This window comes from Vidua macroura, chromosome 15 (assembly GCF_024509145.1).
Source record: "Vidua macroura isolate BioBank_ID:100142 chromosome 15, ASM2450914v1, whole genome shotgun sequence".
NCBI lineage: Eukaryota > Metazoa > Chordata > Aves > Passeriformes > Viduidae > Vidua > Vidua macroura.
In genome coordinates this window covers 15,874,287-15,891,764 of record NC_071585.1, presented here as the reverse complement: position 1 = coordinate 15,891,764, position 17,478 = coordinate 15,874,287, and the positions used below count along the sequence as shown (strand labels likewise).

At 46.2% G+C, this 17,478-nt stretch overlaps 1 protein-coding gene across 1 annotated transcript; it reads right to left on the bottom strand.

Annotated features, from left to right (window-relative positions):
- Nucleotides 1-1,332: 1,332 nt before the first annotated feature.
- On the bottom strand, nt 1,333-5,364 carry DRD1 (dopamine receptor D1). Its single transcript, XM_053991375.1, has 2 exons — nt 5,272-5,364; nt 1,333-4,546 (listed from the first exon to the last, which is right to left on the bottom strand). Exon 2 carries the CDS (start codon nt 4,536-4,538, stop codon nt 3,177-3,179), a length of 1,362 nt encoding a protein of 453 aa, XP_053847350.1. The 5' UTR covers nt 4,539-4,546; nt 5,272-5,364; the 3' UTR covers nt 1,333-3,176.
- Nucleotides 5,365-17,478: the final 12,114 nt, after the last annotated feature.

The window sequence follows — 17,478 nt, the reverse complement described above, 5'->3', positions numbered from 1 at the left end:
GGTAACTGGGGCAAATAAAGCCAAAAAAAGGCAACAGAAAGAGTCTGGTAGTAATGGGAGGAAAGGCAGAGAGGACAGGTAGAGGCACTTGCTGGGAAGGCTGGAAAACAAAGGGTAAATGGGGTGTGTTGGTAAATGAGGATCAAGGCAAATTCATGTTATTTTAAAATGTATGGAAGGAGAAGGAGCCAGAAGCAAAAATTAGTTAAATCAAATGAGAGAAAAAACAATAAAACAAAGCCATTCAAGGGTCTCAACAGTCTCTCACACCTAGGGGACACTCCCAGCAGCAACAGCAGCAGCACTTCACTAAACTTCACAGAGCCCCCTGAAACTCAGATCCTTCTGCAAGCAAGGAGGTTCTGTGACAGCTCCTGGTCAAGCAGAGCAAGCATTTATTACAGAATACAAATCATTCCCTATGAACCCCTGCAAAAACAGCACCTTGCTTTACACGATCTCCTTAAACCACATTTTGTATTTTGCTTTTGTATCAGACTGCTGGGAATTTTGAGAATAAGTAAGAAATCACAGTACCTCCTCTTTGGCCTGTGTACTTTTAAAGGAATGAGGTCATTTCTAAAAGGCAACCCCAAAAAATCAGGCAGTAGGAAATTTTCCCAAAGGAGCCCAGAGAGGCTGGAGGCAGCCAGGATGCCCTGTGTGCCTCAGACCTGCTGCTTCACTGACCCCCAGGAGCAGCCAGGGAGGGGGACCTGGACATTCCCACAGCTCCTGCACCAGCTCCAGTCCCAGCTGCTGGACTGGTCGTGCTGGTGCTGCTCGAGGCAGAAGTGACCATGTAGATTTGTTTCTTCATTTCAAAATGAATGTGCTGACAGAGGCAAAAGCAAAGGGCTGGCAGGAGCAGAGGGATCCTCAGCTGCACCCATCATCACCTCACTGCCGAAATGGCTCATTTTGCTCCAAAAACACACCAGCAGTGGGGCTGTATCAGGCTTTGAGAAGGACTCCACAGCTTGGGAGGGAAAAAAAGAAAAAAGAAATGGAAGAATAACAATAAAAACATGTTATAAACCAAATTCACTATGCTGTTACACCAAGGTAAAAAATAATCTTTTAAATTAAAGTCAACAGTAGGTCGAGCTTTACACATTTAAAGCAGAGAGTGGCTTTTTCCAAACTGATTTTACTGCTTTCAAATCCTAGTTTAGAGCAAGGGTTCAGTGGTCTCTAGTAAGGAGGTTTTCCTCTGCTTTTAACAGAAATTCTCGTCTGCCTCATGGGTGTGATCCCAAATAAGGGCAAATGGGAAAATAAAGGAACAATCCTTCCCTTTAACACAATCAATACAACTGCCAAAACCCAGCATGTATTTAACAAATGCAATGTAGATTGCTTTATTTGGCCTTCTGTTCACAAAATAATTTTATTATATGTATGAAAGCAGCATACAGGCAATAAAATTATGAAAACATTCACAATACATAAATACACAGACCTGATGCAGGATGTATATAGTTTGTTAGACTTTAAATTTTTTTTTCCCTCTCAGTTCTCTTTTTCTGACAACACATTTGTTTTGATATATGTTATGAAAAATTTGCTCCAAAGGGTATTTTATCCCATTTAGAAAAGAAATGGGCTCCTTTGAATGCTGCTGAATATTAACACCCAACGTTCCTGTTGCTAATGCTCACTGATTGCTTTTGGCATTACAGAGGGAAAGCAGCAGGGAAGGACAGTGGAAAAGTAGCAGGATTTTTTAATTAAACATTGGCAACTTTTTTGGAGTTCACAGGAGGATTTCGAGATGGAGGCTGCAGTTCCACCCGTATTTAGAAATGTTTTAATCCAAAATGGTAATGAGGCCACTATTCCTTATCGATTGGAGTATTGACATGGCAATCACTAAACTGTAATGTCCTCCCAGCTCCCGGGGAAAAGCACCAGGGACCTCAGGTTTTAAATCTGACTGTGACAGAGGAGCAGACAGACAGCAGGGTCCAGGTGGTCCTGCAGGATAACAAGGTTTTGGCATCCTTCCTACCATTATAACCCAGTGTGTTTGTTCAGAAAAGATATCCAAGACTTGAAATAAGAAAAGTCTGAGAAAGCTGTTTATCTTACATAAATACAAAACACTATATACTAAGAATTGTTATCTAAGAAGCTTTCCTTCCCAAATTGGATTCTTCTTAAGGTTGTAGTCATATTTAAGGTATTTACAGATCCACAAACTTGACATTCTAGCAAAGTCTCTGTAACATGAAACTTTTTAAAAATAAATAGCAGCAATTTCTTTTATTTCTGTAAGGGAAGAGAATTCGCAACTCAGTCAACTCTGGTCCTATCTTTTGAAAGAAACCCCACTTAAAAATAAAAAAAAGCCCACAAGCAAACCAACTCCACACAACATCAGTTCTCTTGATTCCTTCATTTCTTGCTGAGCTCCTTAACATTCCTCTGTTCCCCTCACCAGCTCTCCAGACTATCAGAGCCTGTAATAAAGTGCTGACTGGTTGACTGGTCAAAATGCAGTTATGACACTCCAAAAATATCCCATTATTTAAACATCTTAAATAACATAAATAAAGCTAGATCTGTTTATAACATATGAAAAATATCAATTTAAAACATGAAATAAATAAAACCAGTATCAACATATTACCTCCCAAAGCTTTAAAAATAACCATTCTCGTTATAAGGCTCAATTATTTGTCAGAAATAATTTTAAGAAGGCATCTACCTACCTTTACAATCCCCCAGTCATTAATTAGGACCTGTTAACACCCACTATCACAAGACAAAGCAATCTTTTAACTTCTAGTAAACATTAATCTTTAAATACTCAACACTTATCTTTTGCCTCACTTTTAGCTAGAAATTGGTTTCTCTGTACAGAGAAGAAGCAACATTTGCTTTGTAACTGCACTGTATCTAAATTTGTAGATTTTTTTCCTCAGTGTGAACAGTACAGTTTAACATCCTTTTTTATAACCAATTTCCAGTATCTTTTTCTGTTTATTTAAATGTTTGAAATGTTAAATTTGCTCTGAATGCCAGGAAAATTAATTCTGGGCTTGGTGTAAATGTGCATTTTTCTCCCTTAGAGCTTAGGTTCTTACCAAAAAGATCTTGTATATCTTTTTTTTTTTCCCCAAAAAGATTATTACAATATACACCATTAGGTCTTGCTGACTAAACCTTACTGTTCAGGTTTTATGCTGCCCATTCTGTGTAATGGGATTAATCTTTTCCAAAGAAACATCAGCTTCATAATCCAAGATACCCGACAGTGCTGGAGACATTTTCTCCAAGGTCTTTGACAGTTCACCCTCCTCGTCTTCCTTTTTTAGAGGTTCTTCTTCCGGGCAGATAATGGAGTGTGGAATCAGATAAACCAGATTAGACTCTTTGGGGCTGGACCCTTTGGGCTCATGTTGGCTGGAAAAAACCACAGCCCCATTGTTGTTAATGCTGACAGTCTCGATGGCATTGCCAGACAAGGGGCAGAGCCTGTAGCAGCCCAGCAAGGTGGAGAATGCCTTGCGGAAATCAGCGTTGAAGGCATAAATGATGGGGTTGAGGGAAGAATTGGCCCATCCAAACCATATAAAAACATCAAAGGTGGTGGAATTAATGCAGAAAGCCTCTGCTCCCTTGGACGGCTGGGTGGGCTCGCAGAAGGGAATCATGCAGTTCAACACAAAAAATGGCAACCAGCAGCACACAAACACCCCCATGATCACCGAGAGGGTCTTTAACACCTTTGTTTCCCTCTTGAAGGACATTTTGAAGTTGCTCTCTGGCTGCTGGCAGTCCATGCTGCTCCTGTTGCCACCCGGGTTATGGCAGTTCTTGGCATGCACTGCTGCTCTCTCCAGAGCCGAGATGCGCCGGATTTGCTTCTGAGCAATCCGGTATATCCTGGTGTAGGTCACTATCATGATGGCCACGGGGATGTAGAAGCTAATTAGAGAAGAGGAGATGGCATACATCCTGTTTAGGCTAGAATCACAGTTGTCCATGCTTACACCTTCTAAGGTGGCATTGAAGTCCAAAAAGCTCGTGGTTGTAGCCTTGTGCCAGTTCAGCTGCACTGGGATGAAGGAGATCAACACGGACAAAGTCCACGCCACGCTGATCATGATGAAGGCTGCCTTGGGGGTCATTTTCCTCTCGTACCTAAATGGGCTGGAGATGGCCCAGTATCTGTCCACGCTAATGACACAGAGGTTTAAGATGGAGGCTGTTGAGCACATAATATCAAAGGCCACCCAGATGTTGCAAAATGAACCAAAAGGCCAGAAACCGGCGATCTCAGCCACAGCTTTCCAAGGCATGACCAAAACTGCCACTAAGAGATCTGACACGGCCAAGGAGATGACAAAGAAGTTGGTCACCTTGGACCTGAGGTGGCGAAACCGAATGACAGCTGCGCAGACCAGCGTGTTTCCCAGCAGCGTGGAGAGGATCAGGAGCGAGAGGAAGCAGCCCGTGAGGATCCGAAAGGAAGAGGAGTCCCTTTCCACCAGCAACCCTTCCCCGTCCATAGTGGTCTCGTTCCAAGTCATTGTTTCTCCTGAGGGAAAATCATATCATGATTTTCATGACGACATCAACTCCTCTCCTTGCAGAGATCAGAGAGATCAGACGGCCACTAATTACTCATCACCAAACCGAGCAAAGGTCTTTTCCTACAGTCCCTTCGCCCCCAGACTGACCTCACCCTCTTTGAATCATCCTGAACAACATCCTGAAAGCTCTGTGAGCAGGATCTGAAAATGCACAAACACAGTCCACCCTACAAACAGGGGGTTTTGGCAATCCCTTCAGAAACACACTGCACAACCCTGGCACAGAGTAGCCTAACTCAGACAGCTCACCTGTAAATGTTCTGCTGCCGTCCTCTGCAAGCACACCCCACACACAGCAAAGCAATCACTTTTCCATGCTTGCATCTATTCCCACTTAAATAGACTATTGATCGAGTGTTTCCAGTGTCCGCTGCACCAGCCCTTCATATTTACTGAAGCGTATCAGACAAGATGCCTTTTCTCTAGTTCCCAAAATGTCTCACTAATGAAACACTCCATCCTTCCTCCTCGGTACATTCCTGTTACAAAATGCACCAGTTCTCTCTCTGTTTCTTGGCAGTATCGGAAAGCAAATCTCCACTTTGTTTCAAACTGTTTTACATTTCCAAGACAAAATAAATAAACATATGGTAGGTGTGTTTTAAAGGTTTTCAGCAAGAAGTAGCTCAGGTTATTTAGTTTGACTTAAACAAGAAATGCTGGCTCCTACCTTTCACCTCTGATTCCCTGTTTGCTCTGGGACGCAGGGCCGTCTCTCCTCCTGTTTTAGTTTTGGAATTGCATAGCAAATCTTATATACAAAACCAACACAGGAACACTGCTTTGCATCGTGTATGTGGGCTTTTTTCCCTGAAAGTGCAAATTGGCAGGGGAAAAGTAAGAGTGGACCACCAGGAGTTAGTTTTCAAGGGAGCAGCAGGTCTGTGCCGTCGGACCGTGCGTGACGGACCCTGCTGGTGTGTGCCCAGCTCCCTCCATCCCACGGCCCCCGCTGATCACTCTGCAAACTTTCTTGGCCGAATCAGTCCCAGTCGCACTTTGTACATCCCGCAGAGGCGGCACATCGGGGCAAATCATCCCAGGCAAAAGGCACGGTATTCCCAACACTGGCAAGAGCCGATTACCAGTTTTTCCCTCGGACGTTTGCCGGATGAAGAAAAAGGCGAGAGGAGAAGGACCCGAGTGACCTTCCCTCGGCCACCACGCCGGTGATGCCCGCAGTGGGTTCCTCTTCCAGCAGGAACAAGTCGCTTTAACACTCCGTTGACAAGTTATAGCTCTCCATAACTACTCCGGAATAATCCCACCTCCTGCTCAGCGGGGCTGCGCTCCAGGGATCGGGTCCAGCTCTTACCATGCTTTTTCCCTCTCGGAAAGGCGCAGGCGGAGGCAGCTCGTCACACTCTCCCGCTGCCCGCCCCGGGCCGCGCATCTCCCGGCTTCCTTCTGCCCGGGGCAGGGCTCGGCAGCATCGCCCCTCCAGGAACGCTCTGTCTGCCTGGCGACTCCTTCCTAAAGGATTAAGACAAGGGAATGACAGGCATGGAGGCACGCAGCGGGCAAAAAGCCACCCCCCTTCTCCTCCTCTAACATCTTCGGTCGGTCGCCGCTTCTTCTGGGCAGCTTTTCCTGCCTTCCTGGGGAATAACGTCCCGGGCAGCCGGGGCGAGAGGCAGAGCGGGGCTCCGGGAGCGGCTCTCGTGGAGTTTAGCGCGGCCGGGATTACTTTGCCCGAGCTGCGGGACGCGCGGGGCGCTGCGAGCCGCGCTCGGTGCGCTGCTGCGGACAGTGAGTACCGGCCCCGCGCCTCCGCGACGGGCGATGCTCGGGAGGGGCCGCGGGGCGAGGCACCGCCACGCGGGACAGCGGTGATGGCCCGGAGCACGCTCGGGAGCCGCTCCCGGCACGGCGGGGCAGCGGCCGGGGCTGGGGGCTCGGCCGGGGCAGCGCTCCGTGCGCCGCCCCCTGCCTGGCGCAGCCCCCGGCTCCCGGCGCAGCCGCGGCCGCCGGGCTCCCTCTCCTGGGCGGCCGCGGCCCCGCCGGGGGTGGGCACGGACGGGGGGCAGCGTCCCACCCCGCTCCCAGCCCGGCTTCGCGGCTGACACCGCGGCTGGCATCGTCACCCTGTGGGCAGGGAGCGGGGAAAAGCCACGGACAGGCTCCGCGTCCCCGCTGGATCGTGCGGGCTCCAGAGAGGGCACGGGGAGGGACAAACACTGCGGAGCCGCCGGAGCCCCGAGCGGGGCACCCCCGAGGGCAGGGAAAGCCCGTCCGAGCAGACCCGCAGCTCCCTCTAAAACCTCTTGGCAAACTCCCCCGCCCCGTTGGGTAGTGAGCACCAAAACCGGAGCGGCTGTTACTCAAATCATTCTTTCTACTAAAGGGTCTTTTCTTGCTTACCTTAGCTGCGACAGGCAGGGAAAGAGGAACATGCTGATTTGCAGCCTTTGCACAGGAATCTTACCCCCCAAAAAATCAGAAAATAAATATAAAAGACAGCACAAGGAGGTTTAAAAACCTACTAGAAGAACAAATACTCTCATTAAGTTTTCAACGTAAATTCTGTGGGACCCAGCACATGTGAAGTTGCTTTATTTCTCATAATGTCACTTAAAGCAGTGCTAAGCTAACCTTGACTAGTTAACTGAAACACTTGTTTTCCTTTCCCTTTCTTTTTTTATAAATTTTAACTGCTTCTCACCAAGTTCTCATCCCGCCCTCCCCTGCTTATTATCCTGTCCTTTAATCATCATTCATCCCCAGAGGAGGGTGAAAATAGACAAGAAAATGAATCCTGTGCTGCTTGGTAATCGAGATGTCTAATGAAACCCACTGTGAGTTTTCTTTTTCTATTTTCAAGATCGTTTTTCTATTGTCTCCTGTTCTTAAAGCTCCACACAGGTGAGGTTTAGTGCATGATAAGTATTTGCTGCAAAGGTACCATGTTCCTGTTTTTCCATAGAAACCCTGGGCTGAGGGGAACATTGCTTGCAGAAGAAGCCACTGAGCGCACTTGATTTTATTTGCAATAACTTCTAGAGGCTCTCCTAAAATTACTTTCAACCACAGCTATCCTGGATAATTCCAGGAGAAATCACAACTTGCAGTCACCCAAAAAGCAAAGTTTTTGAGACATATTCCAGAGAAATACTGAGGTACACATTGCTGAGGAGAGAAAAGTCTGCTCTAAGCATCTGCATATCAGCTCATCCAGTGAACTCTTCTTTTCAGTTCCTTTTTACCAGGGAGTGGCCTTTCCTGGGGGAGAGGCTGGGTTCAGCATTGGAAGAACCTAATGCTGCTGATATGAGTGAGGGTTTCACTTGAATCTGACATTAAAGAAAACCTTTTGGATCACTACTTGCAGCAGCTTGTAAGACTCTCACAGCCCTTACTTTTTGGCAATTCAAGCATCAGTTTCCGAAGCCAGAGCCTCTCTCCTGTCTCTCCCCTAAGTTTGTGTGACCAGTCCAGGGATGAATGTGAGGTCTGGCTCAGCCCTGACTGCAAAGCCCCTTCAGCAGTTTCAAACACCAGCAGCTCATCTAGGGCACCCTGCTGTACTCATTTGTCACTTCTGCTAATTTATGAGCTTTTAAAACTTTCATGACTCACCAGTCATACCCAGATGAGGAACAAAAGCAAAATCCACTAAATCCATATTATTATTTAGGTAAATTTAATGCTTGGATTAGGCAGCAGATTGCCACAGCTCTGGGAGACAGTTACATGAGTGTTGGGTCATTTTTCCTTTTGCTGCTCTCTGACCAAGCTGTTCCCAGCCAGTGTGAGCAGAATCAGCTCTGGTCCAGCTCTGGGCTTGTCTGAAACTGTCAGCCACAGGATGATGGTGCAGGTGTTTCCTGGAGATTCAGAAAAAAGCACAGAGCTTGTTAAATTCTCCCTGGGTACCCACATAAAACAGCTGCTTAACTTTATTTAATGTTTTTCAATCACTACCAACTGCTGCTGGAATCAAAGCAATGGCCAGCAAAAGAAAGATTTTGTGTCTCTATTCCCAGCTGCTCCTCCCAGGAGATGATGGTTGGAGAAGGCCCTACTTAGTCCATATGAAGACTTAAAAATACAAATACTAAGTAGCACGTTGATCCAAATCATCTTAATTCAAGCAGAAATTAGCTACTGGAAGACCAAGTCCAAGCTGAACAAAGCCCAGATCTTGCATTCAGAGATGAACATTCTTTAACCTAAATAGTGCACACGCTAGACCTGGAGAAAGCTTAGCTGAATTTACAAAATATATTGTAGTATGTGGATACAAATTGTACTCACATCACCCTCGGGAGGACTTTTTATGTCTGCAAGCATGGGATTTACTAAACATGAAATCAGCTGAGACATATTCTCAGAAATAATGTCTAAAAGAGCTGTCAGATTTGTAAATAAGTGGTTATACTAATAAGCTGAGATAAATTTAGCCTCATTGTAACCTTCTTGAAAAAGTCAAGGGCTCCTGGAAATGAAACAGCTCTGAAGTCTTTTAAAGATCAGTGAAGCACATTGCTTAAATTGATATAATGTTGTGCATTCCATGAGGAAAAACACAGTAGTGACTACAAAATCACAGAGCAAAGTGTGGCAGCAGAAAAAAAAAAAAAAAACAACACTGCTAACATCTCCAAGGATCTCAAGTCTCACTCTTGAATGATAAAGATCCATCAGCAGGGAGAACGGATCAGTGAGAGAAATGATTTCTAGTCCCCAAAGGCAGACAACAAATATTCAGGCCTAAATATTCAGTATTTGAGCGTGAGCACTGTTTTTTGACTGTAGATTATAGTCACTGCAGCTGGCCCTCAGTGCCTGGCAGATTCAGCAGGGCTGATCTCGAAAAGCACATCAGTGCTCAAAAAGCACATCAGCACATGTTGACTTGTGAACTATTTTTCCAATGGCAGCCACAGAGCATCCCTTGGTATCAGGTCACTGGTGAAGCATGTGAGGAAATTTGAACACTGGCAGGGAAAAGGAAAATCAAAAAAGTCCAGAGAGAAGCATCATGTATGAAAGTCTGAATTTAAATGAGTCATTTGAGGGGGCTCATTCAGGCTGGACACAGAGGGTAGTGCAGGAGGGTATAAATTGCAAGGATTTGCTGTGCAGTGCTACTGCTCCCCGGGATCTGGAGCTCATGCACTGGCTGCAGGGTGCTCAGAAGGCAGGACCAGGCACTGCTGCTCCCCTGGCATCTCCCCTCTCAGGCACTGATGCATCAGCACAGCCTCACTCCCAGCCAGGAGAGCCCAACTCCAGCCCTGGGCCACAACGGATGGAACCTGCAGAAAGGATTTCTGCTTGCAGGAGATCAGGCAGCCGCCTCCCAAAAGGCAGCCGCGTGTCACCCACAGGCTTTAGGAGTGCTGAAAACCATCCTCTGGTTGTTCCATCTTCCCCTCCCAGCCCTCTCCTTCTCAGAGCGTGTTGAAGCTCTGCTCCCCTTTCCCTCCCTTCCTCCCCAGTGCTCCCTCTCTCATGTCCCTGGAGCAGGTTTCAGCTGTAATCCCCCCAGATTTTACAACAAAATGGCTCTTTTTGGAGAGGTGAGGAAGACAGGAAAGAAAGAGAAGTACTAAACCTGCTGCCAGGGATCCAAGCAGAAGCTGTCACCTGCACAGTCCCCAGCCCCAGGAGCTGTGGGTAATTTAAACTCAGTGTGATGCTGCCAATAACTGTGTTATTTAATCTGCAGAGCTCATGCAGTGACTTTTTATGGGGTTTTTCCAGTTCCACCCACTCACTCCCACAGGATCAGAGAAAGAAAATTTTCCCACAAGGAATACTTGGAGTGACCTCCTCTTGCAGCTCAACCTGCTCTGCCAATCCAAAGGCCATTTACTGGATCTTAAATCACCCTGGAAATCACTCAAGCAGGGAAACCTAAAAATCCCCCCCTTTTCTTTCTGGGATTTCCATCTGCCAGAGATACGGGGCAGGAGAGGGATTACTGCCCTGCCAACACTTCCCTCCAGAGTGGGTAGAGAGCCAAACTGCAGAGGATGATAAGAATAAATTATAGCTGAGAGGAGAGCTCTAAGGAAAGGAAAATGCATCCTCTGACTGCCTCATCCCTGCGGCACAGCAGAACAGTGCCAGGAAATCCACAGCAAACTAACAAGACTCTTTCCTTAAAACCTAATCTACACCAACAAATGTGGAATACCTCAACATTTCTGATCATTTCACTGACAAGTGTGGAGACTGGATGTACCCCTGAATTTTATATTCTAGTCCATGTATATAAAAACCTTAGCTGATTGCTAAGGGCCTACTCTATGAAATGGCTCATAAAGTAGTAAGTCAGCACAAAAATTCAGAGTGGGCCATTGCCTCCCAATTTAAGCTTTATTTGTATATGCATATTTTTACTACTGTACAGCTTTAATTCTTTCACTCCACACTGGACATTTTAGGTCCTCAGAAAAAAAAAAAAACAAAACCAACAAAACCTGAATATGTGAATCAAAAGAAAAGTCATGGATAAAATGACAGCACTTTTCATGTTAAAGATGGCTTTGACATATTAATTAACATCTCAGAGATGAAATAAAGCCAGCGATATCGAATGATTCATTAGAATGAAATTAATCTGAGGAATAATTAACTCTGAGGGGATGGAGAAAAAGAATACAAATAGATATATTAGCAGCAAAACTCTTCACCAATGAGTGTGACAGTGATTTCTAGCAGCAGTGGATGAGACTGCAGATAATACAATTTTCTCAGCAGATGGCTTGGTAGGTGGCACTCTCCCTCTTAAGCTGCTCTTACAGATTTACTCCTGAGCTGCGTGCCAGCATCAAATAGATCCTTACCCATATTCCAGCCCAGCCCCTGACTGATGGATGGAGAAGGAATGTTTAACAGAACTGTTTAACTGCAGTTTTGTTGGTTTTCTGGTGCAGGACATAAGATGAAGAAGTGTGTGCTTGGTACCCACAGCAAGTAGACAATAGTTTGCCCTATATTTGGTTATTAAATCCACATTATTACACATCCAGTGTGGTCAGGTTCCACAGCCCTTCCACTGGCAGGCTACAAATCCTTGAATTAAAGTTGACTAAACTAATACTTACCAAATAAGCAGAAACATCACTTCTCACTCCTAGTGAAGACTGGCAGCAGCACCACAGGGAGCCACAGGAGCCCAGCCAGGGCTCTCTGCAAGGGGAGCAGCCCCATGGTGCCCATGGGGCACAGCAGGTACAGCTACAGGAGACAGGATCAGTCCAGCACGGACCAGACCACTCCAAATGTGCCAGTCGTGCAGCTCTGCTGTTGACAGCATTATCTGCAGCTCCCCACACTGTTGTTGCAATGTTGTAGTTCCACCTTCAGGTTCTGGGATTAAACTCTTCTCCAAGGCTCCTTGTCAAAGTCAAATCACATAGTCTGGGCTTGACAGAAGTCAGAAATGTCCCACCAAGTTCAATAAAACACTGGAACAATATTCCAAACAAGAATCTGTACCAAGGTCTAAGCCTTGGGCTGCTTCACTCCTCCTGATGTAACTTTCATGCACACCTTTGAAAAACCCTGTGATCCAACTGCCCCAAACTATGATGTTGTCCCAAATCCACTCTCACCCTTGTTCAGCTGGATCTGTTATCCTGTCCCAGCCTCTCTGCCTGGCCCACCACATCAGGCAGAACTCTTTCTTCCTCCTGACATGAGTAACTTCTCCCTCTTTGCATTCTGCTTTGATGTCCTTGGCTTTTCCCTGCCCTGTTGCTGGGACAGTCTCTAACAGGCTGTACTTTCCCAGGCTGGAAATGTTCCCTGAGGTTCATTATCCACTTGTCAATATCTGTCCCAAGGTCAGGGGCCTTCCAAGGCAGACATTTCTTCCTGCTCCCTTCCCACAAAGCTCATCAGGGCTCAGCTCCAGGCATCCAGAGTCTCTTCTCAGTCCATCAAACCAGCCCTCTCCATTGAGGAGAGGCTAAAAGTAGGGATGTCTTCCATGTCAGTAGAAAGTTCCCTGGTGCTTTCCAGTAATTGTGTACTATTTATGGGAATTCCCTTCTGCTTTCCAAAATTTCCCTTCTGCTCTTCAGAAATTTCCCACAGCTTTCTAAGAGCTGTGCATTTCCTCCTAGGATTTCTCCACTGCCTTATTGCAGTTCCTCCTCACTTCATAGAAAATTCCCTCCAGCTTCCTGGGAATTTGTAGGCAATTTTTTCAAAACTCACATTTGCTTTCCTGGGGTTCTCCCACAGCTCTCTAAGAATTCGATTTTCCTTTCTAAGGATTTCCCATAATTTTTCCATGAGTTCCCTGTAATTTTCTAGGACTTGCCCATGTTTTTCTAGACATTTGCCATACCTTTCCAGGAATTTCCTGCTGCTACGAATCTCTGACTGCTCTCTAGGCACTTCTGTCTGCTTTCAGGTGTATCTAGCAGGTTGTGGCACAGTGTCAAGGGTTTTTCCATGCTGGTTGTGCTGCTGAGTGTTGTGATGTGCCCAGTTGTCCTCTGGTGTCTTTTTTTATCATATATGACAGATTTTGTCATTGTTGTGCTGACACGCCTCATTCTCATACTTTTAACTATTTTATAAAGCCACGGGAAAGGCTCAGGAGGTGAAAGTAAAAGGATTAATCAATATCTGGTCCCTAGATGCTGATGAAAAAAAATTGTCAGGTCTGTTTGAAGGAGCTGTGAGAGCTGGCATGGATCTTTCATGGCAGCAATGATCCCACATGAGACATTTATAAAATAGCCACATCACAGCCTTTCCTAATCCCCTTGAAAGGCTGCTTTATCCCTTTAAACACAGCTTTATGTCCCTTCTAAATGCAGATTGGCTTTTCATCTTCATTCCCTTCCATTCTTATCCAATATAACTGTGCATCTAGAGAACGAGGAAAATTGAGTATGCATTAATTTAGCTTGGCACAGTAGAGCATGAGTAACCTAGAACTGAGTTCAAATATTGCAGATGGAGCCAAAGCATTTAAGTGATTTTGTAAGTAACACTCTATCAGCTTATATAAGAGATTCATTACAATTTATATTGCCAAAAATTGTTGTGTTACTTGCCTGTTTGATCCAATTTCCCAAGCTAATAGTTTATTCCTTATCAGCTGAGACTGGGAAAACAGAGTGGTGGTTTTTGAGGTACTGACACAGACTCACAGAAATCGCTGGCTCATTTACAAAAACAATCCTTGAACTCCCTCAGAGTGTACCGATGTCCCAGTCTGAAGTTTGGATCTTCCACATAAAATTAATGTATATTACGTCAGGAAACCACAGGAAATGCTGGATATACGTGGTTCACCTTGCCCAGCATTCTGCTCCTGATAGCAAAACCCAGCACAGAACCTTCACAGGCACCTCCCATCAAGTGCTAACAAATCATTCCTGGAAATGTTGCTGGTTTCTTCTGGCAAACCCCTGATAACAGCCAGCTTGGTGCCAAGGCCAGCTCCTGACATCATATTCCAGAGCCAGTCACTGAAAACACCCCAGATCCTTGCATGTGCCTTTGGGAACATCATCACATCATTCCCCACTGCTCTACAGCTACTTTTTTTCATGGAGCAGAAAAGTCTTGACAACTAGCACGTTTCCCTTCACTCTGACTGCACTGTTTTCAACCCAAGGTTTGAAATTCCTGGTCCTGCAGTGCCACTTACTGGACATTTCTGTTCATAAAAGCATGTGCAGCACCTCTTCATTTGCTCATTTGATTCTCAGGGCTAATCTGAAATGGAGAAAAACATAAAATACAACAGTGCTCACTTAGGAATACAGGAAAGCAAATACAATAATGCTTATTTCTTAGATGAGGCAGTAATTGTGGAGGAACAGAAATCCTCCTTTTCTGGTCAGTGTGGGGAAGAATTTGCCCTGTAATAGTCTGGGAATTCTTCCAGGTGGAAACATGCAGATGGTCAAATTCACCCCTAGTTCAACAAATGTACATGGGAGTTTGCAGGATTTATTAATATATCCCTTAGGAAATAAGGAAATGCAAGGAATGCTTCAAAAGGAGCTGGGGTGGGGTTTATTTGATTAATCCAGACACACATTTTTAATAGAGACAAAAACATTTTAGTGTGAAAATTAGTGCAGATGAAAAAAGACATAGAGTCAGAGGGCAGATATTCTTTGTGACTACACATATTCACCCATTTGCCTTTCAGTTTGTAGCTCATGAGTAACTGGTGGTGATGCCTCAGAGCCATCTCGAGCCTTCTCAGGATTCATGGCAAAATATCAGATTTGTTACTCAGCAATGGGAGAAATGACTCGTCCAGTGAAAGAGAAGTTATGTAGCTGCTCAAAACCATCTGCACTGAGCACTGAGCAAACTATTAACTCAAGCAGCTTTGCATGTAGTGACTCAGAGAAAGAATTTAGGTATTCATACATCCACATTAAATACTCTGCAAGCAGAATTTCAATTGTGATGTGAAGAAAAGTCCACATGTTGTTTTAAATCAGATTAACAAATTGGTATCTTTGGCATACAAGGAAATTACAGGCAGAACACATCAGTCCTCAGAATGCAAACCATACAAAACAACCCCAGTTTTACCCAACAACAACTAATTTATTTCTCTGCACAACATCCAGCTGTTTCCATTTCATGAACAAGGTGTTTTTCCTGCTCAGTCATTGCCATGTTTTTTAGCAACAAGTGTTATGGCCAGATACCACCACAGATGTACCAGTGTTGGATCTGTCAGTGGTCATGGAGCCTGGAATCTGACTGACAAGATTAAAAAGAATTATATATTAGCAGGGAAATATATAAACTGTGCACAAATTTTATTGTGCAGTGCAAGGATATCAGTGACAGTTTTTATTCTTTAATGGTGGACTCTCACTTGGTATATTTGCAGCTGCAATTGACATATTTATATCTCTAAGACTTAAGTTGTGGAGCCACAGGGGAAATAGAACAGGAGACATCTGAGATTGAATGTGGCTGTGTCAGAATGAAAGTTGACTCTTAATTTTTTATTAAAAATCATTAAATTAGTTGGCTTTCAGTTAAAAACTGAAAGCAAACTCCAGCCTACACAATTCTATTTTATGAAATGTATATATATATATATAATATTTCATAGAAGTTGAGTATTAACAGCAAAGCCTTCATCAGTAAGTGCAACTCCACAAACACTTGATATCTGGGTAGAGTCATGGGTTTTTAATATAAAATTCCCACTCAGTATCCTACAATGAGCAGAGAGAGGAAAGTCAGCCCTGTATCCAAAGAGCTGAAGAGTAGGATTGCTCTGCTGGCACAGCTGCCACTCCTCCAGGGATGAGACCTCTGGACAGAGCAGTGATCTTACAATGGGAATTTCAACAGAGGAGCTGGGCTGGGCTATAGATGGCATTTGCAATCTGTCTCTGTGTTATTCTGATCCACAAAAGAGCTGAACGAGCTCAGTTTGCGGGCTGTAAGGGGCTGCAGCACCGCGGGGTCTGCACGCGTGTCCCCCTGCTCCCAGGGGAATCAGCACCAGGGATGGGATGGGATGGGATGGGATGGGATGGGATGGGATGGGATGGGATGGGATGGGATGGGATGGGATGGGATGGGTGGGATGGGATGGGATGGGATGGGATGGGTTCGGGCTCGGGTTCGGCTGGTCTTTGTCCGGCCGATACCGCCCCGGGCTGTGGCCCCGCCGATCCCAAAGATTCCCATCACGGTGCTCCCCCTGCGCCCGGCCCGGGGACAGTGTCACCTGCCGGGACACCTGGAATTAGCGGACGCCGGGCACGACCGAGAGGGTTGCACAGGGCTGATGGGAACCTCGGGGGAAGTAAAAAAACAAAGCAGAAGGTTTGAAATTCCGAAGTGTTTCTACTGTCGCAGCAGCCCAGCCACTCTGAGAATAACAGAAAGAAGGAAAATGACAGTGAGGAAGCCACCATTTGCCCCTGTGTCGATTTCCTTCTCCACAGCTGTATCCAGAGCATCATTTCTGGGTGTCAGCAGCTTTGAATTGCTGAAATAGAGATGAAGACACATCCTGCCCTGAGAACTGCCGCCTTCCCAGTGCCCACACCACACACCAGGGTTCCGGGCTGGGAGCCCGGCTGAGGAAGGGATGTGTGTGAGCAGAGGGTGACCGTGACATGCGGATCCTCCTTATCTGGCTGCTAATGCACTTTTTATCTCCTCCCTCAGGTGCGAGCGCTGTGACAAGCCTCGTACTTGAGCGACCTTCAGAGCAGCCTCCTGAGCTGACGGTGCTGTCCTCACACATGGCAATTTATTGTCCCTCATCGCCAGGTTTGGGGGCGTTAGTGGGGCTTGGGTTTCTGGTAATAACCCTGAAACAACAACCCCAAGCAGCGTGGAGGAGATTGACGGCAGACCTCACCACGCTCCCTGTATGGGCCATTCGGGGCCGTACTTAGGGGTTGGACTCGATGATCCTCGGGGTTCCCCTAAACTCAGAATAGTCCGTGATTCTGTGATTCTGTGGGCTGCAGCTTCCTCAGGAGGGGCAGCACCGATCTCTGCCCTCTGTGACCAGTGATAGCACTCGAGAGAATCGCTGGAGCTGTGTCAGGGGAGAAAATCAGGAAAAGGTTCTTCACTCTTTAAAGGGCTCCACAGGGAAGCCCAAGAGAGCTCACAAGGAGCGTTTGTTTGGCAAACGCTCTCGGCACAGGGTGGGATTCTTCGGCCTGTGTGGGGGGCCAGCAGTGGGACCCTGACGATCCCAGCGGGTCCCCCCCCCAGCAGAGAATATTCCATGAAATAATTAACAGCGGTGACTGTGCGAGAAACGCGAGGCAGCCCGAGCCGAGCCGGGCCCTCAGGCCAGCGGGCTGAGGGAGGCGCGGGCGGCCCCGGGCGCTGCCCGCACGGCCCTGCCCGGCCCGGCCCCGCCGGGGCGGAGCGAGGCGGAGCGGGGCGGCCC

Excerpts from the sequence above, each read along its gene's own strand:
- DRD1 (XM_053991375.1), bottom strand. The coding sequence starts at position 4,538 with ATGACTTGGAACGAGACCACTATGGACGGGGAAGGGTTGCTGGTGGAA.